Source organism: Haliotis asinina, chromosome 11, assembly GCF_037392515.1.
Source record: "Haliotis asinina isolate JCU_RB_2024 chromosome 11, JCU_Hal_asi_v2, whole genome shotgun sequence".
Taxonomy (NCBI): Eukaryota; Metazoa; Mollusca; class Gastropoda; order Lepetellida; family Haliotidae; genus Haliotis; species Haliotis asinina.
In genome coordinates this window covers 51,144,858-51,172,650 of record NC_090290.1, presented here as the reverse complement: position 1 = coordinate 51,172,650, position 27,793 = coordinate 51,144,858, and the positions used below count along the sequence as shown (strand labels likewise).

Here is a 27,793-nt window from a genome sequence, read left to right as displayed (position 1 = left end):
TGCCATTGTCTTTCACAGACTAATATGTGCAGGTCTTGAAGAAGGACAAAGTCCCCATCCCTGTTTTAGTAAATAGGATTGTTCAATCACACATGCATGTATATATATTGATTTCAATATATATTTACAGTAAAATTTAATGCACATAGAATTTTACAAAAGGTCGAAATTCGAGATTATTCATGTGTATATATAAGGTCTGCATGCATCCCCAATATAAACAACAATGTATTTAGACTTTAAGTTCACATGGCAAAGGAGGTTTATACACAAAACCGAAACCAATTGGTCAGCTCGACGCCTTATAAAACAATTAATTCGAGATTTCCTTTGAATGTGAGATATTTGGCTATGCGTCATGCGCAGTCAGTCTTTTTCATCCATATACACTCACGAACACCTGTTCATTTCAAAGCTGGTGTCACCTAATGACCTAGAGTAATCCATGGATGAGATGTCTATATGACAAGTAAAATACACTTGAAAGCGGCAGCTGGTTTATTCCAATACACAAGACCAGCGGACGAGACACGACGCGCAAATTGTAGCAGGCGCTTTGCGGAAATTACGTAACTGAACGCGGAAACAGAAAACGTCATCATCAGTGGTCTTGTCTTTGCGAGTTATGCTGAAATACTCAACAAATTAAGATAAAAGTCAGAATGATGAAAAAGTGGAAATCAGTGTGTCGATTAGAACTTGAAAACCTCTCATGAAGTTGACAAAGTAATATCCGTTCAGGTTATGATAAGTTGAAAAACAGAGAAAGTTATATGGATATAGAAGTTCTAATGTAAGCAGCATTTCGGCGTGGGTGTTAAACTCATTTTCAAGCAAATGATGTCTACGGGGTAGTTATGTAAGTTAAACCTTTGTTTTGGGTCAAGGTCAAAATCGTTTGGTGTAGTGACAACGGTGCTGTTTTAAGGGATTAGACACTGGTTTTCTAAAAAAAATAATAATAAAATGTGTTTCTTTAGGAAACGAAATAACACACGTGTGCCAATGTAATTGAACCGATGTTACCGTGTTCACTCAGTGACTTTAGTTAATAAAATGCACTTTCAGTTCACCCCTTCCGTTAGTAATGAGTTATTCAGTTTCTTAATAAAATTGCTTGCAATGTGAATGTTGGAAATGACAGTTTTCTTTATCATTTTAACAACTTCAGTTATGGCAAATGCGCTGCTATACTTTGCGTTTCCTCCTACTTATTTTAAGGGAAGACACCTTTTTGTAAACAGTTATGTGTTCATTGTGAGAATATTTTTGTAGTAAAAAGGGAGAATGTAAATGTGAAAATTTATAAAAAGATAGAAAAGTAAACGCAAAATCAATCTATTTTATGTATTCCTCATAGCCCAATATAAAGATTATACATTAACAGTATGGACACGTTAATCTATAGTTTAAACTAATCTCTTCAAGTAATCGTGACTGGATTGGCAAGCATAATCATGCATATCAATGCCACTCCATACCAATAATATAATTACCTAACATACATGATAACTACACAAACCTCGTCAAACGTCAGAATAAATTTACAGTTATAAAACAAATAAATCAATAAATCTAAACAAATAGATGAAACACTAAAAACCACCAAAATATGCTCGCCCCAGGTAAAAAGGTAGAGTGCAAAAGTAGCAAAACCGGTAAGATATGCCAAGATTCAAACTCTAAACCATACAATCGTATTTTACTCGATAAATCAGAATGGTCTCAATGTCCTAATGTGGGTAGTTACGCAATGAAAGCAAAATATTTTACATGTTTATGTACGATTTATTTAGCAAAGCCAGAAGAATCCCCAGCAAACATGGAAGCTTCTCCCCAGTCGGTTGGTTTGTGAGAGTGAGGGTACTCCCTACAAGGCTCACACCCATTAGTGAACAGGGTGTCCTCTCATTTTATGTATTTTTTGATCGATAGGTGCCGAAAATTAATTAGGTGATGTGGGTATGTCACGCCTGGTTGAATTCTCAGGGTTAGGTGAATTGGGTATGGGAGAGTCCATATACTATGATCAGAGGGGATTTAGCGACCGTATTGGAGTGAAAGAATGACAAAACTCAGTGATAGATTAATGAGTGTCTTTTTTATGCATTATGAAAATGGTAATGGTAACTTATCACAAAATGCCCAATACCCGTCCAGCATTTCATACATATATGCATCATAAAATGATAATTTATCAACTGAATAATGCCTAAAAATTACTTCATGTGATCTCTCACATTGTTGTGATCTCTCATAGCTCTGCGTTCAGGACCTATGAAGATCTGGAGTAGAACAGGGCTTCAGCAAGCAATGCTTGCCATAAAAGGTGACTATGCTTGTCGTAAGAGGCGACTAACGGGATCGCTAACTTGATTGCCACATGTCATCGGTTCCCGATTGTGCAGGTCGATGGTCATGCTGTTGATCACCGGACTGTCTGGTCGAAAATTGATTATCTACAAACCGCCGCCATGTTGCTGTAATATTGCTGAGTGTGACATAGAACTAAACTCACTAAATTAAACTGAAATTATTTGTCATTATAATTTCATCTGAAATTTAACCACATGCTTGCAAAATAAAGAAAACAAGCAAATGAAAATATTTTCGTCCACGAGCGAGGTTAGTCGAATTAAGACAGGAGTGATACTTATAAACACACTTTCATTCATCTACAACCTCTTAAAACAATAAAAAAAACCTATGTATTTGGAGTGGAAGTGCAGATTCTTGTAGTTAGTGGAATTAAGTCAAAATAAGTTGAATTTAGTGCCATGATACTTACAAATATATCCTCATTCATTTACAACCTTCAAACCACAGGAAAAGATGTATCTTGAGTAAAAGTAATTATTCTCGTATATTTTTTAAAATCCCCCTGAATTCGCAAAATTATATCAGATCAGTTGAATTTTGTGTCATGATACTCGTAAAGCCACTTTCATTCATTTACATCCTTCCTTGTTTTTAAATCTCTCTAAATGAGAGAATGAGTTGGATGTCGTGTCATGATACTTATAAATATGCTTGCATTCATTTACAAACTGCAAAAAATATTTTCTCGCCCAAATCGCTCTCAATTAGCGGAGTTAATTCAAATGAGTTAAAATTTCTGACATGATGCTCATAAATGTACTTTCATTCAATTACATCCTCCAAAACACGTGAAAAGATATATCTGGGGTAAAAGGCAATGTTCTCGCCCATGGGCCAAAATGTTTTTCACCCATGGGCGAGATTTGTAAACATCGCTCTAAATTAACGGAATTAAAGTCAAAATAAGTTGAAATTTGTATTATGATACTTATGAACATACTTTTACTCATTTACAACCCCGAAAACATGCAAAAAGATGTAATTTTAGTAAAAGTGAATATTCTCACCCAAATCGCTCTAAATTATCAGAATTAAGTCACAATAAGCTGATTTTCGTGTCACGACACTAATAAATATACTTATATTTATTTACAAACTGCAAAACATGGAAAAAACATGTATTTTCAGTGAAAGTAAATATTCTCGTCCATGGGCCAATATGTTTTTCACCCATGGGCGAGATTTTTTAACATCCGAGACTGATTCGCTGTCAGTGAGCGAAGTCAAGTCAAATCGAGCTGAAATTTGAGTCATGATACTTATTAACATTTTTCATTCATTTACAACCTCTAAAACATTTATTCTGGACGAAATTAAACACTCTCGCCCATGAGTGAGCGAGTTTAAATTTTCCGTTTTCGAAAAAAGATTTTTTTCAATTTTTCATCCTTAGCACATATTCATAATAGCGGCATGTTTATTTTTGGCAAATCTCTTGTGAGAGAGTGGCTAGAGTGCGGAGAGTTTCTGGACTATTGTGAGTCCAGAATTAAATTGTGACGTGTTAATCCTTATTCTAGCTGACTGACCTGTATAAACAATCCTTATCCTAGCTGACTGACCTGTATGAACAATCCTTATGACAGCTGACTGCCCTGTATGAACAATCCTTATCCCAGCTGACTGCCCTGTATGAACAATTCTTATCCCAGCTGACTGCCCGGTATGAACAATCCTTATCCCAGCTGACTACATCCGGTGGACAATGCATATCCCAGCTGACCGTTCTGAATGGACAACCCGTATCCCAGCTGACTACCCTATATGAACAGTCCTTATCCCAGCTGAGTGTCGTCTATGGACAATCTTTATCCCAGGTAACTGGCCTCTATGGACAATCCTTATCCCAGATGACTGCCCTGTATGAACAATCCTTATCCCAGAAAGTCTGTCTCCAGCGAGAAGCAATGAACATGACAATAACAGACTGAAAGTCAAATTAGTAGGTGGCGTAACCAAACAAGTAAAGTCCAGGTTTCTCGACATCTACTAAATAGGGATGAAATGGAAATGCAAAGCTAAGAACATTGTTTGGCATGATATTAAGCAAGGGCATATGAATCAATAGAATGAACGCTTACTTCCCAATGTTGATGTCACTGTGTGGGTGAAACATGCATGTCTGTCTGGGGAAATGTTAAACACTCTGAATCAGGTTTCTGTGTGACAAATGACATAACCACATTTTAGTTTACGTATCTCATCTGTATGGCACGCAAATCCACTCTGATAATGGTCTGTGTGTCACTGAACATGTGTGTGAATTAGATGAACTGCACAGCCAGATGCAATCCTGCACTCGCGTTTCTAGCTTCATGTGGTCTCATGATCCGTTTGGTCTGCTCATATTTCATGAGGTCTTCTCATGCTTTATGTGGTCTGCCCATACTTCATGAGGTCTTCTTATGCTTTATGTGGTCTGCCCATACTTCATGAGGTCTTCTCATGCTTTATGTGGTCTGCCCATACTTCATGAGGTCTTCTCATGCTTTATGTGGTCTGCTCATATTTCATGAGGTCTTCTCATGCTTTATGTGGTCTGCCCATACTTCATGAGGTCTTCTCATGCATTATGTGGTCTGCTCATATTTCATGAGGTCTTCTCATGCTTTATGTGGTCTGCCCATACTTCATGAGGTCTTCTCATGCTTTATGTGGTCTGCCCATACTTCATGAGGTCTTCTCATGCTTTATGTGGTCTGCCCATACTTCATGAGGTCTTCTCATGCTTTATGTGGTCTGCTCATATTTCATGAGGTCTTCTCATGCTTTATGTGGTCTGCCCATACTTCATGTGGTCTCATGATCCGTTTGGTCTGCCCATACTTCGTGAGGTCTCCTCATGCTTTGTGTGGTCTGCCCATACTTCATGTGGTCTCATGATCCGTTTGGTCTGCCCATACTTCATGAGGTCTCCTCATGCTTTGTGTGGTCTGCCCATACTTCATGCGGTCTCATGATCCGTTTGGTCTGCCCATACTTCATGAGGTCTCCTCATGCTTTGTGTGGTCTGCCCATACTTCATGTGGTCTCATGATCCGTTTGGTCTGCCCATACTTCATGAGGTCTCCTCATGCTTTGTGTGGTCTGCCCATACTTGATGTGGTCTCTTCATGCTTTGTGTGGTCTCCCCATACTTCATGTGGTGTCTTCAGGCTCAATGTGACCAGTGGAAGTCCGGGGTAGAATAGGTCTTCAGCAACCTATGCTTGCCACAAAAGGTGACTATGCTTGTCGCAAGGCGACTAAAGGGAACGGGTGGTCAGATTCGCATGTCATCGGTTCCCAGTGGCACAGTCCCATGCTCATTCAGTTGATCACTGGATTGTTTTGGACTCGATTATTTGCAGACCACCGCCTTATAGCTTGAATACTGCCGAGTGAGGCGTAAAACTAATCTCCTTCACCCACTAATTGAATCATGCTCGGTGTCGTCACCTAATCCTTCGTGTGATCTTCTCATGTTTCATGTGATCTCATAGTGCTTCATGTGGTCTCCTCGTCCTTTATGTAGCCTCAGCATGCTCCATGCCATCTCCACAGGCTTCCTTATACACCATATGACTTCCTCATGCACATGCGGTCTTCCCATTTACCATGTGGTCTCCCCATGCTCCATGTTGTCTCTTCATACATCATGTGGTCTCCTCGCGCTCTATGATGGTCTCCACGTGCGTTATGTGATCTCATGTCTTGTGTGGCCTCTTCGTGTTCCATGTGGACTCATCCTACTTTGTGTGGACTCCTCGGCCTCCATTCGGTCTCCTCAAGTTCATGTGATCTCATGCTTCATGTGGCCCCATCATGCTTAATGTAGTCTCATGCTTGATGTAGTCTCTTCATGCTGCATGTGGTCTCCTCATGCTTCATGTGGTCTCTTTATGCTCCATATGGTCTCGTCGTGCTCCATGTGGTTTCCCCGTTCTTCATGTGATCTCTCCATGCTTCATATGGTCTCCCCATGCTTCATGTGGTCTCCTCGTCCCCCATGTGATCTCATACTTCGCGTGGTCTCCTCGTTCTCCATGTGATCTCATACTTCGCGTGGTCTCCTCGTTCTCCATGTGATCTCATACTTCGCGTGGTCTCCTCGTTCTCCATGTGATCTCCTCATGATTCATGTGGTCTCCTCGTTCTCCATGTGATCTCCTCGTTCTCCATGTGTTCTCCTCATGCTTTATGTGATCTCCTCATACTCCATGTGATCTCCTCATGCGTCATGCCTCCTTGTTCTTATGTAGTTCTATAGTATGACAAATGTCTCTTGCCATAAAATGCAATGCGTAAACTGTGGCCCTCTGAAGTAATAACTGACCTTTAACTGTTCGTGTTACCTATACCTGGAGCTTCCCTGCCGTGGCTAACATAATAGGTGGATGGACCGTCCAATGTTCTAGCGGGGCCATGGTTTTGCTCTTTTATGTTGGTTGTTTAGAATTTCAGTTTCTGGAAAAGGTCGAAAAAACCATATGTCCTCCTGTTTACCACTCAAAACCATTGTATATTGTTCAACACATGTTGTATATAACTGGCCTCTCAACAAGGCGTGGTTGTGACAAAACAACATTCATTCTGGAAACAAACTGCCACCCTCAGGACATTAGATGGTCGCTCCCTTAGGAGAACAAATGTACTAAATGGTAAGCGTATATATTGTATCGTTCAGCGTTATTAAATTCAGTTTCTCACCTGATATGTTGTGTATATTTATAGTTCTCAGAAATATTTTGTCGAGATTCCGCAGAATGTTCTATAGCAATTGTCCGACAGGTAGAATGTATGGAAAGCTAATATTATTTCTCCTCTCAAATAGGAGCTTTCCTGATCCCATTCCTTCTGTTCACCATCATCGGGGCTATTCCATGTGTATTCCTGGAGATGGTTATCGGTCAGTTCTCTCAGAGTGGCCCAGTGCAAGTCTGGAATGTGTGTCCGCCTTTTAAAGGTAGTATACCGCATTCCCACCAGGTGATAAATACCTGTGGAGTGTGCATCTGTATAGAGGTCAAAATGTAATGTTCTCATCTGCGTACTGTTTACATTCAATATTTACTCGTATTTGTTTGATGGACAGCATGTGTAATTTTATTTATGCAACGTAACATGATTTCAAAGCTTAATTATTAACTGTGACGTTATTTTGTTACTTCATGTTGAAGCAGAGTCGGTTTTATGATCAAGTCACTGTGTCACTGTTTTATGATCAATATCTACCTTCGTCAGTTTTGGTAAATATTTGTTTTTTTCTGCCACTTTTGTAATTTACGTCATCATAGGTATTGGTCTGGGGACGGTGTTCATTTCCTGGACATACGCAACATACAATGCTTCCATATTTGCGTGGTACTTGTACTACCTGGTGCATTCATTCTCCGCTAATTTACCATGGGCACACTGCAACAACGACTGGAACACCGCCAGATGCATATCACCGAGCGACTACGCCAACACAACGTCCAGCAACGACACTCTGTACTACGGTAACGTCACGTCGGCTATCTCGGCTGTAACTCTTCATTCTGCAAATGGCTCAGTGCCTGGTGTAACTGCTGCAGAGGAATTCTGGAGGTAGGTCTATTGATCTGTGTATTCAGCTACATCAAATTGATAACTCAATGAAATATTCATGGCTTTGACCTCCTTAAGGGGCAGGTCAAACAAATGTGTGGACTCTTCGGCCTCCATACGGTCTCCTCATGTTCATGTGATCTCCTCATACTTCATGTGGTCTCATCATGCTTCATGTGTACCATTTGTTCAACAAGCGTGTTTTTAGAGCCATTGGGACCATGACACCAGGTGTTCAACATGAACCAGGTGGCCTTGATCTGAATGGGCTTCAGACCATTTGGTTTGACACTTGAGATGTGTATCCAGTAACTATATACCTGAAGTTCTCAATTTGCATGTACCTAAACTGGTTCATACACGATGTTTATTGGAACACAGTTTTCTCTGTATACATTAATGATACGACCTCGGGTCAATGACTACAAAGCTGATGTTTAGTAATTAACTTTGTTAATTCTTCACACGTTGTGATCAAGGGGATCACACATACCAATACATGCTTGTATCGATTATACATACATTCACGGTCTATTCTGGAAAGTCAACAGCTGGTTCAAGCATGTATCAGCAATGTTTTTCATATGTTCGGGAAATATACTGACCGGCTAAAGAAACGCCACCACTTTCAAATTAAAATGCCAAATTCACCATCCAATGAAAACATCGCCCAAACGCACAAATGAGTTATCCACCAGGAAATACGACATGCAATGCATGCTTTTTCACCAATCTGTCTACATATGGACCACAAAGGCAATGCCAAACTGGTATAATCGATTAAATTTGTGACAACGAGAACGAATGATCGAAATGGGAGCCTCCTTCACCCACGTTGCAAGAACGCTTGGTTATCATCTCGTCACCAGTCATTCAGCAGTACCGTCAGACAGGACTGACCTCAGACAGACCACGATCAGACCGACCTCGAGTTACAGCGCCCTAGGAAAACCAGTGTCTGCACACGCTGCATCGCAGAATCCACCGTTTTACCTTGACATCATTAGCAGCGTATGGCTTGGGTCACCGTGTACGCCGACAAACAGTAGCCAGACAAAAGAGGAATCTGGGCTCACATACCTTTCCGGACACAGCCGTTGAGAGTCGAACATAGTTACTAAGATGACCCCGAAAGATTCTACGTTAACAGCGACGTGAGCGGATGAAAGCCGCTACTCTCTGTTCTTATCTGACAGAAGAGTGCTTGTTTACCGCCGCCTTAAAGATCTATCTTTTGTGGTTATTTCACAATAAGGTTTTATCTATGATAACATTTCTCTAGCCCCTCCGTTTAGTTTGCTCTGTTGAAGTGACGACAATGGATCACCGGCAATCCTTGTCCGCGTGATTGGGTGAACTGTTGGTGATTCTGTCATGTCCTTTTAATAGTTTTAAGTGAAAGCTAATCACTGTCCTTCAGTCACGCTGCCCTGGTGATTGTTTTACGTGTTGAAAAATCAGTGCGGTTGTTCATGACACGCTATATGATAATAACTGTTTTAAATTCACTTGGCTACGCCAGGTCCTGAATGACCTCCCTCTGTTGAAGCTTGAACACAAAGCGGTGTGAAACACCAGCACATTTAATTTGTTGTGATATATACCTCTTATGTTGTGTTATATACCTCTTATATCGTTGTGATTTATACCTCCTTTGCTGTGATATATACCTCTTATGTTGTTGTGAATATACATTTTGACAGTGGAATTTAATTCCTTTCCAACTTGATCATTCGTAGCTACTCGTGTCATTCCGCCAAGCCGGATGGCGTCTCGTACCCCTCTCGTGGCCATGTTTACGACTGGGTCCTGTCTAAGCGCAAACGGGCATGGCGATGAAAATAGTCTAGTACTATTATCAACGAAAGCTAACTTTGAATTTCCAAACATGCTTTTAGAATATCTACATCCCGTGGGCAAAATAGCAATACGGTCATTCCTATATGTTTCAGTGTTGAAAGTTGTTCATCTTTTAACTCAAAGTTTATGTTTAAATTGTGCTTTGTATAGTGTTCAACGGTTCCACCAATTCATGTTTTCAAATGCGTTTTACTACGAGCGATTTGATTGGTTTGCCACGATTCTTGGCAATAATGGTGCACGAGGGGGGTGCGTGTCTTCTTGTAGGTCACGGAAAGAGACGAGTAGTTACGAATGTAGGTCACGGAAAGAGACGAGTAGTTACGAATGCCAACTTGGTATCAGAAACGTGCGGATTTCTGTTTCTGTTATGTGCGATCCACCACTATGTCGTTATATCATCATTTTCATTCTGTCAAAGATAATATTCTCTGAAATGCCAAAATATCGTTTCACCTTGATTATTGTTAAGCATGTAAATGTTCTATTGCACGAGTCCGAATGTCCGAACTCTGTACAAATGTATGGACGCTTGTTTACATGTGTATTGCTTCACCTAACTTCAGTAGCACTACACATCTCAATGGGGATAGAGGCTCATCCACTTGGCATGGAATACCAGACTTTAAAAGTAAACACGAATTGTACTGACAACTAATGTTGAAAGGTTGCACTGCCTATGTCACTCTATTGGTTTTGTTATTTACTACACAGGTACAAGGTGCTTGAGATTACGAGCGGGTTGGACCAGATAGGCGGCATCAGATGGCCATTGGCTGGTTTCCTCGCTGTCGCCATTCTTGCAGCATTCTTCAGCGTCTTGTGGGGGATCAAAGTGTCGGGGAAGGTGAGCGTCTTCTTCACGTAGCCTGGAGATCCAGGGATGTGTCCACAACGTGACATCTCTGTTCTCAGCAGGCAACAAAATGGGAAAGCTAGGAACCTGTAGTCTTCTGGCTTGATTGTTGAAACGGCTGTTCGTGATTACAGTGGTATATTTGGATGAGGATTTAGACAACGCTACACAATAGCGGATGACACTGGTCAGTCGATGACCATCCATCTGTCGATTTTAGTATGCCTGTATCGTCACTACAGGTAGTATACCTGTATCATCACTAAATGTAGTATGCATACATCATCACTAAATATAGTATGTCTACATAATCGCTACAGGTAGTATACATGTATATCATATACTGTTCCTGTATCATCGCTACGTATAGTATACCTATATCATCGCATCATGTACTCTTCCTGTATCATCACTACATGTAGTATCTCTATATGATTCCCATGTATGATATACCTGTATCATCACCATATGTACTATGTCTGCATCATGCCGATGTACGGTGTACATGTATTATCAGTACGCATGGTATAGATGTATTATCACAACATCTAATAAATATTTCTCTATCCTCACTATGTATGATGTTAATGTATCATCACTGCGTGCACATACCTGCATTTTCTGTCAACACCACATGCTGGATATCATCTCTTTTCTTGCAGATTGTGTACATCACCGTCAGCGTCCCGTACGTCCTCAACACCGTCTTCCTCATTCGGGGCTGCCTACTTCCAGGATCCGCTGACGGGATTTATTATTATATATATCCCAACTTCGAGAAGCTGTTGTACCCAAGAGTAAAACTAAAATCCACATTTTGTATCGCCTTTCATAAGCTAAGAGAGCAATAACTAAAGGTGTTTGTGGCGTGGTGGGCTGTTTGAGGAAACGTATCCAGGAATGTCTCATCTTCCAAATGTTAGGTGTATAAATATGTTTAACGTCAGTTTTTAACAAGTTTGTCCTGTGGGAATTCTGGGTAGGACCAAAGACTCCAGTCAGGTTCGATGCCTTGTTTTCGTATCTCCACTGGTTGAGTGGGTGGTCATTATTATCACTGGACCGCCGTCATTATATCTCTGCTGGTAGGGTCTTGTCAGGACAATCACTGGACAGGTAACTCCACTGGTTGAGTGACCAGGGCAATCACTGGACTGTCATCATCGTAACTCCACTGGCAGGGTGTGTGGTCATGACCATCACTGAACTGCCATCATCGTACTTCCACTGGTTGTACCTGTGGTAGTGACCATCACTGGACTCTCGTCAGACATTTGGAATATCGCAGTGTTCGGGGGACCAAAAAATATCGATTGGAAGATCATCAAAACACAGTTGAGAACATACCAGGATGTGGAGTCTGTGCAATATTATTTACTAGGGTACACGCAGGAACAGTTGAAGATTGCCCACACCGTCAGAGTTTCTAATAAATTTTGTGTGACAATTATGCACAAATTGGAACCGGTAGTAACAGATGACAGGCGACAGCATGAGCACAAACGAGTTTGATTGGTCCTAGGAGCACGATGGGTATGATGGGGAAGTTTATCCGGGTGTTGTCAAGAGACCTTTCATTGCTCAATCTGGAGCGGGATTCGCTCAGTCACAGCGAAGACGCCAGACCCGATCCATCGCTTAGTCTACCATGCGGTCTCAGGTTTGACAACAACTTGGCAATCCCGACGGTGCAAGACACCACACAACACGTGTATGTGTGGATCTGCTGCGTGCGTCACGTGTAAACTGTTCATCCATAAATAGCTTTCTCAAGCATAAAGATTCATGAATAGGGTGTTCACAGTATTTACATGTATTTGCCACGATCCGCTGCTTTGTAAGAGTGTGTGCTGTCAGTATAATGCAATCACTGTTAATCTGTCTCTGTTGTTCCTATAGGTATGGTTGGAGGCCTGTGCCTATTCCCTGTTTTCAATGGGGATTGGCATGGGTTGTATCGTAACGATGTCAGGCCACAACAAATTTAACAATAACTGCCTAAGGTACGGAAACACTTTACGTATGTTGACATATGTTTAAACCGGACCCTTCTCCGTCACAAAAACATTGTTTGCTTATCAGGTAATGGTAATTACCTTCTATGTGCTCTTTGATCAGTGCAGTTATCATGACGTTTGGGCGGGGTGTTGCTATGATACCTTCCTTACTAACACATAGGCAACAAGTCAGTTAGTAGTAGTAGTCAGTTAGTAGGTAAACATTTGATTTCTAAAGATGTTGCTGACAACTCGGGGGATCAGTTGTATTTGAACTTGGTGATGTGGCTGGAATATTGCTGAACGTTGCATTATAATGTCAAGTGTAACCAATTTGAAACGTAACTGAGTTCACTTTCAATATGGATGCCTGAGGCCAGTGGAACGTCCATGGAACCATCTCGGACAGTTGAATTACAACCAGGAAAATCCATTACACCTCAAACAACCGATCCTGACTTTGGATGGCTAGTAGCAATGACAACACGTCCCTTAGAGGCGTGTACGGAGTCGTTACGCCAGATGCTGTCATGTCATTTAACTGTGTCATAGGTACAGCGTTCCTCAGATACGCATGTGGTAATCCTCACGGCCCACATGCTTACACTTCCTCTACCTATCCTTGAAGTAGCTTGTGAATGATGTTGCTGTGTTTGCATACATCTAGATCAGAACCTGTGTAGGACTTGTGTATAGCCTCTATCAAACGTTTCAGAACCTTTACAGAACTTTACAGGACTCTTACCATGTGTTTCTAGGGACTCAATAGTCATGTGCCTCGTGGACGCCATAAGCTGCATCTACGTCGGCTTCTCCGTGTTTGCTATTATCGGACACGTGGCCCACCAGAGAGGCCTGACCGTGGAGGACTTCCAGTCATCAGGTACGCTATACCATGTGCTTTTTTATGTGAATAAAAAAAAATAATGTGCTGTGCACAAGCTCTCAAAGCATAAAGGTTATTATATAAGTAATTTCAGAATAAGGGTGAATAAAGAGTTGTAAGGACATCCAGGGGAAGGCAGGATGATCCGTGTGTCCAGCCAATATCCTCACTCCCTGTAGCCGTTGAACGTCCACACCGAGGGTAAAGGTAGGTAACACCTAGCAAGGTAACATTACGTCAATACGCATCCTTAGTGTACATGTATACCCCGTGTCATAGTCATACTATGTCGCATGCACATTTTCTACACTCCAGTGTCTAGAGTCAGTCTTCAAGGTATACCCTACACACTAGAGTTCAACGATAGTTTTAAAGCATATCCTGCACACTAGCGTTTAGAGTCAATCTTTAATGTATATCAGTATTTATTGCGACACTCCTTTTAACTGGACGGAGACGTTCAAGATTATATCAAAGAAAACTGCTGATTGATGATTACTATCAATCAGGACTTTGTGTTCATGTAAGCATTTCCTGCACGGTCTGGATTAGCGAGGGCTCACTGGCTAACCAGAAGCATGACCACGGATAGAGACACTGCCTATGTCACATGTTTCTCCTGACTGTCCTCCAGTGGACATCAAGGGAGATCGGCGGTGTCTAATGATTACGTTATTGGGTGATGGCGTAGAGAAGATCCTTTGGTCAACCTGACTTCCAAGATGAATAGTATAATGGTAACATTTACGCACTGCTGCGACGTCGGTGTTGGTGTGTCGTTGCCCCGTTACCACCGAACTGTACAAAGGTTGCCTTTAAGGTTATGGGCCTGACAGTGTAGTGTTTAGTTCATAATTAACAGTTTGCATGCGTTAAAGTACAGTTCTTCCCCCGTTTGTTTGAAAGAAATACACAACCAATGAACACATTTCCGTTGGCTAGAAAGTGCCTAGGAATCTAGTAGTGATATTTGGTGACTTGGATTGAGATGCGAGAACCATGTGACGTGAATGATAGGTCACAACAGGTCACATTCTCACGAGAGGGGACAAACCTTTACCTCGAAGATTCATCAGGTCATCAGTGGTTCTCCACTATCCATCATTGGTTCTCCACTATCCACCAGTCTTCCGTTTTGAGAATCGTCGTCTGCACAGACCATAATGGGCAAAATTATCTTTTCCTCCCTGTGCAGTTGTGTGACTGCAGTAAGTGACGACATGTCATTACAGTAGTAAGTGGCGACAAGTGACAAAATGAGACAGCAGAAAGTGATGACATGTAGCCGTCAAAAGTGACAACATGTAACAACAGTGACGCCATGTTGCCATCGTAAGTGACAGCATATAACGGCTGTAGGTGACGACGCGTGACAGCAGTAAGTGATAACATGTGACAGCATTAAGTAAGGGCATGTAACAGCAATGACGACATGTGATAGCAGTGAGATAGGTGACAGCAGTAAGTGACGACACATGACCGTAGAAAGTGATGATATGTGACAGCAGTAAGTGACGACATGTAACCGAATAAACTAATGACATGTGACAGCATGTGAGAACGTTTAGACTAACGGACAAGGAGAAGAATCATTGAAGTGTTGAGGTACAACAAATTCACCAGTTTTGACATTCGCTGTTTTTCGCCACTTTTGAAACAAAGAGACATTTCTCAATAATTCATATCACCAGAAGGACATTCTGAACCCCGTATATTCAAGGTACACCAGTACCGATTGCAGTACCAAGGTGTCTTGACCTCTGTGGAACTAAGTTGAAGTCATGAGAAGCCAACTGACAATATTATGTGGTACAGCATGATTAAGTTCAGAGCTTTTCATCGTGCTACAGTGGCGTGCCGCGGTGTACTGTACAGTGGGAGATGTCATAGTGCAAGGCTCCTTGCATGGCGAGATCTCGAGCCGCAGTGCACTGTACAGCGAGAGATGTCGTGCCACAGTCTACCTTACACAGCGAGATGTTGTGCCACAGTCTACCTTACACAGCGAGATGTTGTGCCACAGTCTACCTTACACAGCGAGATGTTGTGCCACAGTGTATTGTACCCCATGAGATGGCGTTTCGTAGTGTAAGGTACAGCGCGAGATGTCAAGCCACAGTGTACCGTTCAGAGTGAAATGGCGTGCCTCGACATACCGTACACTGCGAGATGCCATGCCGCAGGGTTCCCTACATAGCGAGATGTAGTCATGCAGTGTACGATACACTACGAGATGTCGCACGGCAGTGTACCATACACCACAATATACTGGGCGGCAGTGTACGGTACACAGCGGGATGTCGTGTTGCAGTGTACGGTGTACCGTGAGATGTCATGTCACAGTGTACCATAGTTTCAAGTGTAACATTGCAAGTTATTAAGCAGTAGAATGACATGCATCCACAAGCTGCTGCTTTTGTCAGTCAATTCTTCATCGTGTAAATGGGGCTGTGGGTGACGACAACAGCAGAGGATGTCGGTAGTGGGTATTGAGAGCTTTGGGTGATTACAATAATAATTGATAACAGTAGCAGGTGATTACAGTTATACGTAACGACAGTTGTGGGTAATACAATAATAACAGGCGACAGCAGTGAATGATAACAGTAATAAGTGATGACAGCATTAAGTGATGATTGTAGTGAGTATTGACAGCAGTGAATGACGTTTATAGTAGAGTGCGGTGTGAGTGATGATAGCAATGAGTGATGATTACAGCAGGTAATGACAGCAAGTGACATCAGTGGATGATGATACTAACTAGTGGTGACAACAGTAACCTACGACACAAGTGGGTGACAACAGCAGTAAGTGATGCCAGTATTACCTGACGATGGGTGATGGGAGCGGTAATTAACGACAGCAGTGGCTTATCGGAGCAGTAATTGGCGACAGCGGTGGGTGATGACAATTACTAGTTCTGACAGCAGTGGGTGATGACAGCAGTAAGTGGAGTGAATGATGACAGTAATACATGACGATGGCAGTGGGTGATTACAGTTACCAGTGACGAGAGCTGTGGTTGATGACAACAGTAAGTGATGACGACAGTGAGTGATGACTGTACTAAGTGGCGACAGTAGTGGGTGATGGCAGTTACTAGTGATGACAACAGTACGGGGGTCAGCAGTGAGTGATAGCAGTGATAAGTGACGACAGCAGTGGGTGATGACAGTAATAAGTGACGACAGCAGCGGGTGATGACAGCGTTTCGTGAACTGACGTGACGGTGGTAACGGTGTTTACGCTGGGGCTTCTCGCGTGTTATAGATATAATTATGTTAACGTATCGTACGGTCACGTATCACGTATTTCGCATATTGCCGAAAACGTTACAGTACCTTCTCGGACAGTCCCTTTTGTTGTCTGTTGATGTAATCATGAGTACATTCAATGTATGTGTTCTAAGTAGATGCAGACGTCAACTGAATAATTTAGTTAGTTACTGAGCAGCCTGTAAAACACTCTGTTATATGTAATTTATCAGTGTGGTGATTTCCATCACCAATTAACGAGAAATGACATCGTATTAATGCCGCATACAGCCAACACAATTCTTCCATTAACATGTTCAGTTTTGCACCTCTGTAAGATCGTGACAACTGTCACAGAATGCTCAGACATTCCACTGTACATTACTGCACAAATATGAGTCTAAATAACGGTTTTCTTCTTTCCAGGGTTCAACCTCGCCTTCATGGTGTTCCCGGAGGTCGTGTCAGCTCTTCCCCTACCACAGCTGTGGTCGGCCTTCACCTTCATCATGCTGGTTTTGCTGCTGATCGATACCCTGGTAAAACGATCCAACTGCCATTGTCAGTTTAGCATCGGCAACCTGGAAGCAAGTCCAGTTCTGTTAGACCGAGAGATGTAAAACTATGCATATTATAGTGTATTCAAGTGACTGGTATGAGAGTACAGTCAAGACAAGTTTGGCCGAGATATATTATGCAATACTGTTTACTTCCAGATACCTACGTATGAGATGGTAGTGACCGCCGTGACAGACCGAATACCCAGCCTTGCACGGAGACGTTGGCTGGCAACCGTGCTGGTTCTGTCAACTTCCGGACTCGTGGCCCTGGTGTATGTGTCACAGGTACGAGGTTTCCTCCCTCTGTGTTGCACCGGGTGTGTTGAACCTTGTTGGAATACATGCTTTAGGCATTCATATACACATACGCTGTTTTGTCACGTGAGTGAAATGGACTTGTGACTATGGACTTACAAGAGAAGGAAGCCCTCCACACATTGCAAGGAATGTTCAAGCAAATACTTAGTCATGTACACAAGGCAAGAAACGATTAAGCGTACACTTAGACATGTACACCCTGCAGGGAACGATTAAATCTACAGTTAGACATGTACACACTGCAAGGAATACTGAAACCCTTAGACATGTACACACTGTCAGGAATGCTTAAGTCTACAGTTCGACATGTAGACACTGCAAGGAACGATTAAGACTGCACTTAGACATGTCCACACTGTAAGGAACGATTAAGACTGCACTTAGACATGTATACACGGCAATAAACGATTAGGACTGCAATTAGACATGTACACACGGCAAGGAACCATTAAGACTGCACTTAGACATGTACATACGGCAAGGAACCATTAAGCCTACACTTAGATATGTACATACGGCAAGAAACGATTAAGACTGCACTTAGACATGTACACACGGCAAGGAACCATTAAGCCTACACTTAGATATGTACATACGGCAAGAAACGATTAAGACTGCACTTTGACATGTACATACGGCAAGGAACGATTAAGACTGCACTTAGACATGTACACACGGCAAGGAACCATTAAGCCTACACTTAGGCATGTGCATACGGCAAGGAACGATTAACACTGCACTTAGACATGTACATACGGCAAGGAACGATGAGGCCTACCCTTGCAGTGTCAGCATACTATGCCCATTTTAAAGACCCAACGTTTCATTCAAATACACATAAGAGAATTGTTGTGCATTGCTCGAATTATTTCAACCTGATACTTGAATTGACAACTTGTTGGTAGCCATTACGACTAAGGGGCGTAACTCTTTTACCATTAGGCTACCTCACTGTCCCTCTTCCTTTCTTGTAGGAAGGGAACTATAACCCGCACCTCTGGACCTTTACACAACATTAATTTCTCTTCTTTTATTGTAGGGAGGGATCTATGTGATCACGTTGGTGGACTGGTATGCAACATTCCCATCTTTAGCCTTGTTTGCAACAATGGAGTGCATCGCCATTAGCTGGTGTTACGGTATGTCTCGACCATAATCCACTCCGTATATTGCCATCATCATCCATCCTGGGTATTGATAACCTAATACCTTCCGTACATAACCGTCAATCAATCTCCAAGCAGTGCAGAATTTACCCTTAACTCTGAAAAGCTGCAGGCTGTAAGGACCCAAAACCATGAAATGTTATGGATCCTGATCAGATTGTGTAGGCCCTGTATTTTACCTACATTATAAGAATTTAAGTGTGACAACTTACAAACTGAGTTAAAGAGATTAGTTTAACTCTAGTGAATGGCTACTCTTTTTACATTGCATTCTGATAACTTGTTCGATAGCTCGGTTCGGTGTTTAATCAAATTTAAAGCTTTTATTATTTCTTTATATACCTCTGTTTTTCCAACACGGTAGGTTTATCTCCATTCTACCAGAGGATTATTAAAACATACTTACTGTTTTCGAAAATCAGATGTATATAACATGATTATTAACCATTCACAATCCAGCATTCACTGAAGTCATGGTTGGATGTGTATTGTCTGATTGGACAATACAATCAGTGTGTACTGGATTTGTACGGGACTGACTATGTTGCAGGCACAAAGCGGCTTGAAGATGACATCACCAATATGTGGGGTCGCGCCATTCCCCGACACATGAGCTTCTGCTTGCGATACATTTCACCAACTCTCCTTCTGGTAAATATAGCTTCCTGATATAGTTCTCAGTGCACGTGGTACCTTCAGCTTCACCAGTAAGGATATTGGTATACTTTAAACGACAGATTAGCCTCGAAATTACCATCACCTACTAGTGACACATGTTCTTGTGCGGGCGTGCCTGCCTTGGCTCTCCACTTGCATGGATCTCCTGCCACTTGTGTTTGTTGTTAGAGTCGTCTCATGTGAAGACCGGAGAGCTGGAATGTCTCGCAGAGAGACAGATCTTTGTCGTTGTGGTCTGCTCACTCGAAGACCGGAGAGTTGCAGTGTCTCTCAGAGAGACAGATGTTTGTCGCTGTAGTCGGCTCATACGAAGACCAGAGAGTTGAAATATCTCACAGAGAGACATATCCTTGTCGTGATTGTCCTGGGGGGCACATCTTTGAGTAAGACAATTACGTTATAGGTGTTATATTGTTATATCTATATAGTAGATATGGATTGAATCGACACATAGTAGTTGAAATATAATGTCTGCTGCGAGTCTTACTAAGAGATTAAACGTTGTGTTTGCAGACTGTGTTTGGCTTCTCACTGTATTCCTACCGCCCTCCCCGGTACGGCGACTACACCTTCCCTGACTGGGCCACAGCAGTGGGTTGGATGATCTCGGGGGCCTCGCTACTCCCCTTCCCGTTGTTCTTCATATGGACGGTGTCCCGAACACATGGCGATACGATAAAAGAGGTAATGTGTAGTTTGTGATGCACAGGACGGTGTCCCGAACACATGGGGATACGATAAAAGAGGTAATGTGTAGTTGGTGATGCACAGGACGGTGTACCGAACACATGGCGATACGATAAAAGAGGTAATGTGTAGTTGGTGATGCACAGGACGGTGTACCGAACACATGGCTATACGATAAAGGAGGTAATGTGTAGTAGACAGTGTACCGAACAAATGGCGACACGATAAAAGAGGTGATGTGTATGGGAGACGCTAACGAATGCACACCACTGACCAGCTCATCCTGTCTAGTTGAGCAGTCAGGGCACACATTCAAGGGGTTACCGTCATGTCCAGTCAGCCAACTAATTACTAATTCAGATATTTTAAGGATGTGGAATGTATTCGAGACATATAAGTATAACAGTATATTCTTGTAAGACGTTTGCTTGTTTCCAGAAATTCCAAAAGGCACTGAAGCCGAGTGAGAAGTGGGGTTGTCAAGACGAGCTGGCAACTGATGGCCAGGAAGTCCTCCAGACTATGATGAACACTAAGGTCTGAAGGGGAATACTCATTTTACCCAACACCGTCGCATGCTGCTGGATAACTACCGTCAGTTACAGTCTATGCACACTTTCCTATCGGTGAACGATGTTTCAAGACTTCATGTCTGTGTTTATAGTTGTGCATTTACATTTCTAAATGGAATACTACGTAACCGAAATTAAATCATTTAATAATAACAATAACTTCATATTTGACTGTCACAAGATTTCAGTGTTTTCAATATTTGAGATGAGACTGGAACTGTTATGTGCTAACCGTCACAGAAGTATTGATATGATCCATCTAAGTGTTAGCAATACTGCACTGCTTTAATGCATTCACTCTTCACGTTCAAGTTCCGTGTTCGATTCCCTCGCACAGTCATATGAAGCCACTGTTTGGTGCTGCCGTCGTGATGTTGCTGGCATTATGTAACAGCCACGTGAAGCCGTGCCCTCCATGTATCTCGGTCTCCGCGCTGATCACTGGGTGAACCCGAGTGTCATCGAGTGTGTACATTTCTGTATAACAGAAACGCGCATAACAATGTTGGTATTTATAATTTCACGTGGTTTGGTCTTTCTATGCAACTTAGCCTTGATAAATGCACCACTCCCAGCCAACCCAGCGTTCGACTCAGTCCGATAGGTTGTTTATTTAAGTAAATGTAGCTGTCCATAGTCTCTGGTTTGGTCACGTGGTTTCCTGATGACAACAGGAATCAAGCAAAAACGCTCCTCCTGCAATCTTCCTGAAATTATAAAACCAGTGCTTTCCATTGTGGGGGTCATTACTCCGCTGCGATACCTTGCTTCTTCATGATGTGACGACGCCTTGCGGTTATCGTGGACGTAGTCCACAATGGGATCGAATTACATGTGTATGAAAGCGAAGCACGTATAGTGCCTTTTGCCCCCTGGATAGTGTGGATAGTGTTACATAATCTGGAACTGTACTGATTTAGGGTGTGAACAATGTGGACTTCAATGCTGACGGAGCCTGTTGTGAGGTTTATATTTTTATATGGGTTGGCCTGGGGAGAGAGGCGTCTGTCCTGACGCACAGCCATTGTAACTAAACGACATTATATTGCGAGCCATTGCTGATACGTCAGGAAACAGAAGTTGACTGTCAATGGGATCTTACATATAGACTGAGACGACAATATCGGAAAACTCGTCAACACTCTTCTTTTCTTCCTAGATTTTTATGGTGTCTTCTTCGGTATATGAAGAAGTTTTCTAGCCTCCATTCTGTTACTGCGATTTCGCACTCGCAATATGGAACCATTCCTATGTAGATGATCAGCCTCAAGTGGGGTGCTACATTTTCCCCAGACAGGAGGTGGTGTGGACCACCCTACAGTGTATGAGTTCCCTTACTATTCATTCATACACATCTGCTTAGGTTATACATGTATGCTATTCGGTTCGGTAAGGATCACCAGGTAAACTTCCAGCAATTGTTGTAATATTGTGTAAAGACATGTTTATTGAAGTCAGTTGTCAAAGACAACAAACATGTAACCAACAATCAGATAATCCGTCAAAATTATTTGATAATGGTCCTTTACAAACTTTAAGTGGTATATGTGGAAACGTATCATATAGAATTTTATCGCTTCGCCGCTTTTATCTTATTGACAAGCATGCTACTAGAAACAATTCATAGTAAACTCATGTAGTTCCTCGCTGTTGAACCTTACACTGGACACGTTCTGAGAACATCAGCTTTTCGTGTTATTCCGGACGTAAATGCAGCATTGCTTTTATCCATTCTACAGCAAAGTTAACAGGTGGATCTGATTGTCCCCTTTCTAGTGCACGTAATTTTGACTCTTCTGCATATTGACCATTTTACAAGTGTGCACCTTTCAACTTGTACTCTTGTGAGCCCTCTTCGAACACATCATGAAACGTTCCGAGGTAAATTAAGTTTAACGGATCAATTTTTTTGTCCACTTTTTTTCAAAGCTGTTAACGTATTATATATCTTCTAATTATGTTTTTAGCTGACAAACACTCAAGGATTAAGACACCAGTTATTAAACGAGCAAAGCGTACAAGCACATTTACCTTTGATATGGTAACTTTGCACTTCCTGACATGAACTGCAATAAAGTGTGCGAAAATATACATCAACTTTGTTTTTTATTACGGCAGAATACAAGGTTTATATGGTGGTGATGCTGATAACGATAATGATTATCTTTAAGCGAGATGCCGCTGTATAATATGACTTCCACGTAATGTGTGTTAACTTGTGTAATAAACTTGCAACATCAGCTTATTGTATCCCCGTGAGCCGTTTTAAAGAGTAAGGTGATGATACTGATTCAGTTAGATACACGGTGTTTCGAAACGGTGTACGGGACTGTAAGACACTTGTAAATTCCGTATATCCTGAGGAGCACATCTGGCACATTCTATCTAAGGTCAAAGGTCATTTGTATAACCCAGCTTCATGAAGATTTTGGTTGTTTATATCCAGTATTAAGTATTCTTCCAAAGAGACAAATAAACCCTGTCCGGGACGTTGTGTATTCTGATTAATCTTTGGAAGAAGATGATTTCAACATACGCTTGTAGAAATTGTTGGAATTCAAAAACATAGTACTTGACTACACAGAGATTAATACACGAGCGAGTGTGTCATATTGTGTCAGACAAAAATACATATTAGATTTTTCTATGGATTTTTCTGACACGAGTTTCGTAAAAACAATATGCCACACTCGCGAGTGTGTTAATTTCTTTATCATCGATTTGTATCTAACTACTAATTTCTTATTTCTAGACAACTAGGTCCACGTAAACCGAAATCAGCTGTTGTAGCTTGACGTAAAGGTCACGGTCGCGTAAGAACACAGTGTTACGGCACTATGGACGTAAACTCCCAGTGTAATGCTACTAAGTAAAGAGCGCGACATATTGACTAGCTGCTCTTGCACGAAGACACAAAGTACAAACATATTTTGAATTGAAATTTAATCTTTGTCAACTTAAGTAACTGTAAGAATTGTATAACTGGAAACATTGTTAAAGGGAAAGTCATTCGTCGTCAGAAGAGTCACTGAAAGGAGAGCGAGCAACACGGCGACGGTTTGTAACGGCTCGGTCTCACTGCCATTGAAGACTTGTCAGTTTTGATGTGGAATGCCCCCCGTATATTGGACCTCCGAAGATAGTGTGAACAACATCACTAGACATGCCTTTGCTTGTGTTTGTGTACGACATGCATTGGGAGGTTAGATTTATTTCGGACAAACTGCCGATTACGGAACGATTGAGGACGCGAGCATGGAAACATAGAACGCTGATTTCCGATCGAAGACAACAAATTTCCCACTTCCCCAGTGTCGTGCATCAGAAAGGAGTGAATAATTGTTCACGCTCTGTACATTTTTATGTCCACACACGTGCATGATTTGCACTGGAGCTACGTTATTGTCTTGCAACTTCTGATTCAAATGTTTGCGGGCACTGCGGTTAGTTAGCCGTTTGTCGCCAGTGACGTGTGCTCCACTTGTCGTTATCGACATGGGAGTTCCCCTTTGTGACCATCAAACATGGCAGCTCCCCCTTTGTGACCTTCAAACATGGGAGAACCCCTTTGTTTACATCAAAAATGGGAGTTTCCCTTTGTGATCATCAAACATGGGAGAACCCCTTTTGTGACCATCAAACATGGCAGTTCCCCTTCGTGCAAATTAAACATGTGAGCTCCCCGTTGTGCATATCAGACATGGGAGTTGCCCTCTTTGACCATCAAACGTCGGAGCTCCTGTGTACAGTAGTGCCAGTCCCCCTTCCTCTGGGTACATTGCGGTCATACGGGTTACCTCCCTCTGTGTACACTACGGTCATACGGGCTACCTCCCTCTGGGTACACTACGGTCATATGGGTTACCTCCCTCTGGGTACACTACGGCCATACGGGCACCTTCGTCTGGGTACACTACAGTCATACGGGTTTCCTCCCTCATCGCAACACGCTGTCACAGGTTCATTGTACGTCACGCCAGTGGACAAACCGTCCCTCGAAACAATACGACTGGACGTGTTTGCAAATAGCTGCTCTGAGCCGCCCTGTTGCCCCAGTGAAACTATTGCTGACTACAGTCAAGAAATAAATATTAAACAAACTTCAGGCCATGGTAGCCCATCTGTTTTCACGTCTTGCATCAGCACAGATAATCATCGCAGGCACAGACAGGAAATTTGTTGAGCAATATTCCAGCTATATGTCAATAAAATATGTAAACAATGGATAAATAGGTGACTTGGTGGGCCAGCTGTCTATGACGCCAGGCAGTGATTCAGCGAATTTAGGTGCCGGGATCGAGCCCAATTGTAACCGGGTATAAACACCTTTCAGTCAACTTTGTGCAAAGGTTGTTTTAAACAGTGTTGTCACAACCCTTAGTGTACAGTATACACCCTGTCACTAAAAAGAACACACGAATCTGTTGGTATATGGTAGCCCATAAAAATACTTGCAAACACCTAGGTCCGGGTACAGGCACTTGCTATAAACGCGGAAGGCCTGCGACAATGTATTCCAGACCATACGGCTGTGATTGGGTACAATCACGAGGATGATAAAACCACATTAGCATAGTGCACCGAAATGGCTGTAGAATAGTATCATCCCCAGGGAGTTGAGACTGAACTTTACGATGTTCCTTTGAGATTGACATCCAATGATTGAGGGAAAAACAAAGCGCATTTGAGCACCTGAGCTGTGCTAGACATTGGCGCCCTGCAAATAAAAAAAACAGACCAGACAATCCGCTGATCAGCATGAGTATCGATATACTCATTTGGTATACTATCACATGTGTGAACAACGAGTCTGACTAATCTGACTTGATGTGGGGACGTGTCAAGTGAAGAGTTTATCCAACACTGAGGTGGCCTGCGTTCACAAGAAGGAAATTCTGTTCCTCCATTCATCCACGTCAGTTCTGTGTTTGGACATTTTATGGAAGTCAGCACTTGTCCATGTCCCGTGTGTTGCTTTGTTCTTGTTGGTCAGTGTCCAGACGGTTGTGACCCTCGGGCAGGAATACCAGCAGGAATATGGACAGACAGAAGACGGATACCAGGAACCAGTTCATCCAGGCCGTACCTAAACGGAAAGCTGCCAGTTACTGTGGACTTAGCACATGGATATATCAGTTATATAGTGTGCACAATACATGATAGTAAAACAGCCATCTAACACCATGTCGTTTAGTTTTACGCCACACACAGAGCAATATTCCAGTTATATGGCGGCGGTCTGTAAATAATCGAGTCTGGACCGGACAATCCAGTGATCAACAACATGAACATCGATCTGCGCATTTGGGAACCGATGGCATGGGTCAGCCAAGTCAGCGAGTCGATCACATTAGTCGTCTCTTACGACAAGCATAGTCGCCTTTTCTGGCAAGCAAGGGTTGCAGAAGACCCATTCTACTACGGATCTTCAAGGGCCCTAGCGGCTTGAAGGATATAGCGACATCGACATGGGTGTTAAGAGTATGCTGAGATGGTTCTGTTGACTACAGCACTATATGGCCGACTACATAATAATCTCATTCCAATCACTCTGTAACATTCTGTTCAAGTTTCACTTTATTACATCCATTCTTACTCTTCTTCTAACTCCTATGTCAGCCTAGAAACATCTTTACCTCTGTCACATTTGGGATTCAACGATATCCCAGACAATCCCGTTCGACGGGACTTTTGCCTCACACTGCCTTATGCTATGTTATCCTATCTCCTTTCACTTCAGTCTACAATATATCATCCAGCCAGGAGTTTATTTTTTCAAAAGCCAATTTCTTCATGGCAAGCGACTTTTAAAATGTAACTTATGATTTTATGACATAATCACGAAGATGTAATTATGAAAGAATAAATCAACATGGTATTTGATGTAAGCGTTTACTGGACTATTTATCGAAAAGTGATAAATAACCAAGAAAGAAAACCCTACTTTATTGTCATTTAATAGCTTTTGAGCACACATACAATGAAATCTAAGTTTATTTGCAGTTTGAAACTTTAAGCAGAAATTATTTTGTAGCCCACGGACAAGTAAGATACCAGAATTGGATTGCCCGAAATGACAAATGACTTGTCCCGGGAGTCGGGCTATGAGACCTGTTAACCCCAGCAAGCGTATGCTATTTTATTCTATATCAGTCATATATCTGTACATATACAGGAAATGAGCAATATAGTTCATGTATTCAATGTGTAAAATCAGAGGACAGCATTTCCATTACTCCTACAGTTGGTAGGGTACTCCATTCTTACCATTTAGCTAGGGTTCCGAGTTTCGGCAATGTTGATTATTGCAATAATTACAATTTTTCGACTAGAACTGGACTTGTTTTCATTTTACCTATCCCAGCCACAGACATAACTTCCGAGAACATATCTATCCCAGGGACAGACATGACTCCCAGGAACATACCTATCCCAGGCACAGACGTGATACCTAGGAACATAACTCTCCCAGGCACAGACATAACACCAAGAAACATACCCATCCCAGCCACAGACATGACACCAAGGAACATACCTACCCCTGCCACAGACATAACATCCAGGAACATACCTACCCCAGCCACACACATAACATCCAGGAACATACCTACCCCTGCCACACACATAACATCCAGGAACATACCTACCCCTGCCACACACATAACATCCAGGAACATACCTACCCCAGCCACACACATAACACCAAGAAACATACCTACCCCAGCCACACACATAACATCCAGGAACATACCTATCCCAGCCACACACATAACATCCAGGAACATACCTACCCCAGCCACACACATAACATCCAGGAACATACCTATCCCAGCCACACACATAACATACAGGAACATACCTACCCCTGCCACACACATAACATCCAGGAACATACCTACCCCAGCCACACACATAACATCCAGGAACATACCTATCCCAGCCACACACATAACATCCAGGAACATACCTATCCCAGCCACACACATAACATCCAGGAACATACCTATCCCAG

General features: G+C 42.3%; 2 protein-coding genes across 3 annotated transcripts in view; one reads left to right on the top strand and one right to left on the bottom strand.

Annotated features, from left to right (window-relative positions):
- The window catches only part of LOC137255590 (sodium-dependent dopamine transporter-like), a 47,992-nt gene extending 25,118 nt beyond the window's left edge, over positions 1–22,874 (top strand). Inside the window, exons 3-14 of one of the 2 annotated variants that reach the window (XM_067793026.1) lie at positions 7,193–7,324; positions 7,656–7,947; positions 10,522–10,654; positions 11,326–11,460; positions 12,563–12,666; positions 13,419–13,543; positions 17,227–17,339; positions 17,517–17,645; positions 18,718–18,817; positions 19,395–19,495; positions 20,036–20,206; positions 20,648–22,874. In XM_067793026.1, the coding sequence (XP_067649127.1) occupies positions 7,193–7,324; positions 7,656–7,947; positions 10,522–10,654; positions 11,326–11,460; positions 12,563–12,666; positions 13,419–13,543; positions 17,227–17,339; positions 17,517–17,645; positions 18,718–18,817; positions 19,395–19,495; positions 20,036–20,206; positions 20,648–20,752 (1,640 nt within the window). In that variant the 3' untranslated portion in view covers positions 20,753–22,874. The remainder of the gene's footprint in view (positions 1–7,192; positions 7,325–7,655; positions 7,948–10,521; positions 10,655–11,325; positions 11,461–12,562; positions 12,667–13,418; positions 13,544–17,226; positions 17,340–17,516; positions 17,646–18,717; positions 18,818–19,394; positions 19,496–20,035; positions 20,207–20,647) is intronic. The other variant, XM_067793027.1, reaches the window with a different exon arrangement.
- The window catches only part of LOC137255592 (solute carrier family 49 member 4 homolog), a 26,813-nt gene continuing 21,892 nt past the window's right edge, over positions 22,873–27,793 (bottom strand). The window contains exon 12 of the mRNA XM_067793028.1: positions 22,873–25,867. Coding sequence (XP_067649129.1) covers positions 25,728–25,867 — 140 coding nt within the window. The 3' untranslated portion in view covers positions 22,873–25,727. The remainder of the gene's footprint in view (positions 25,868–27,793) is intronic.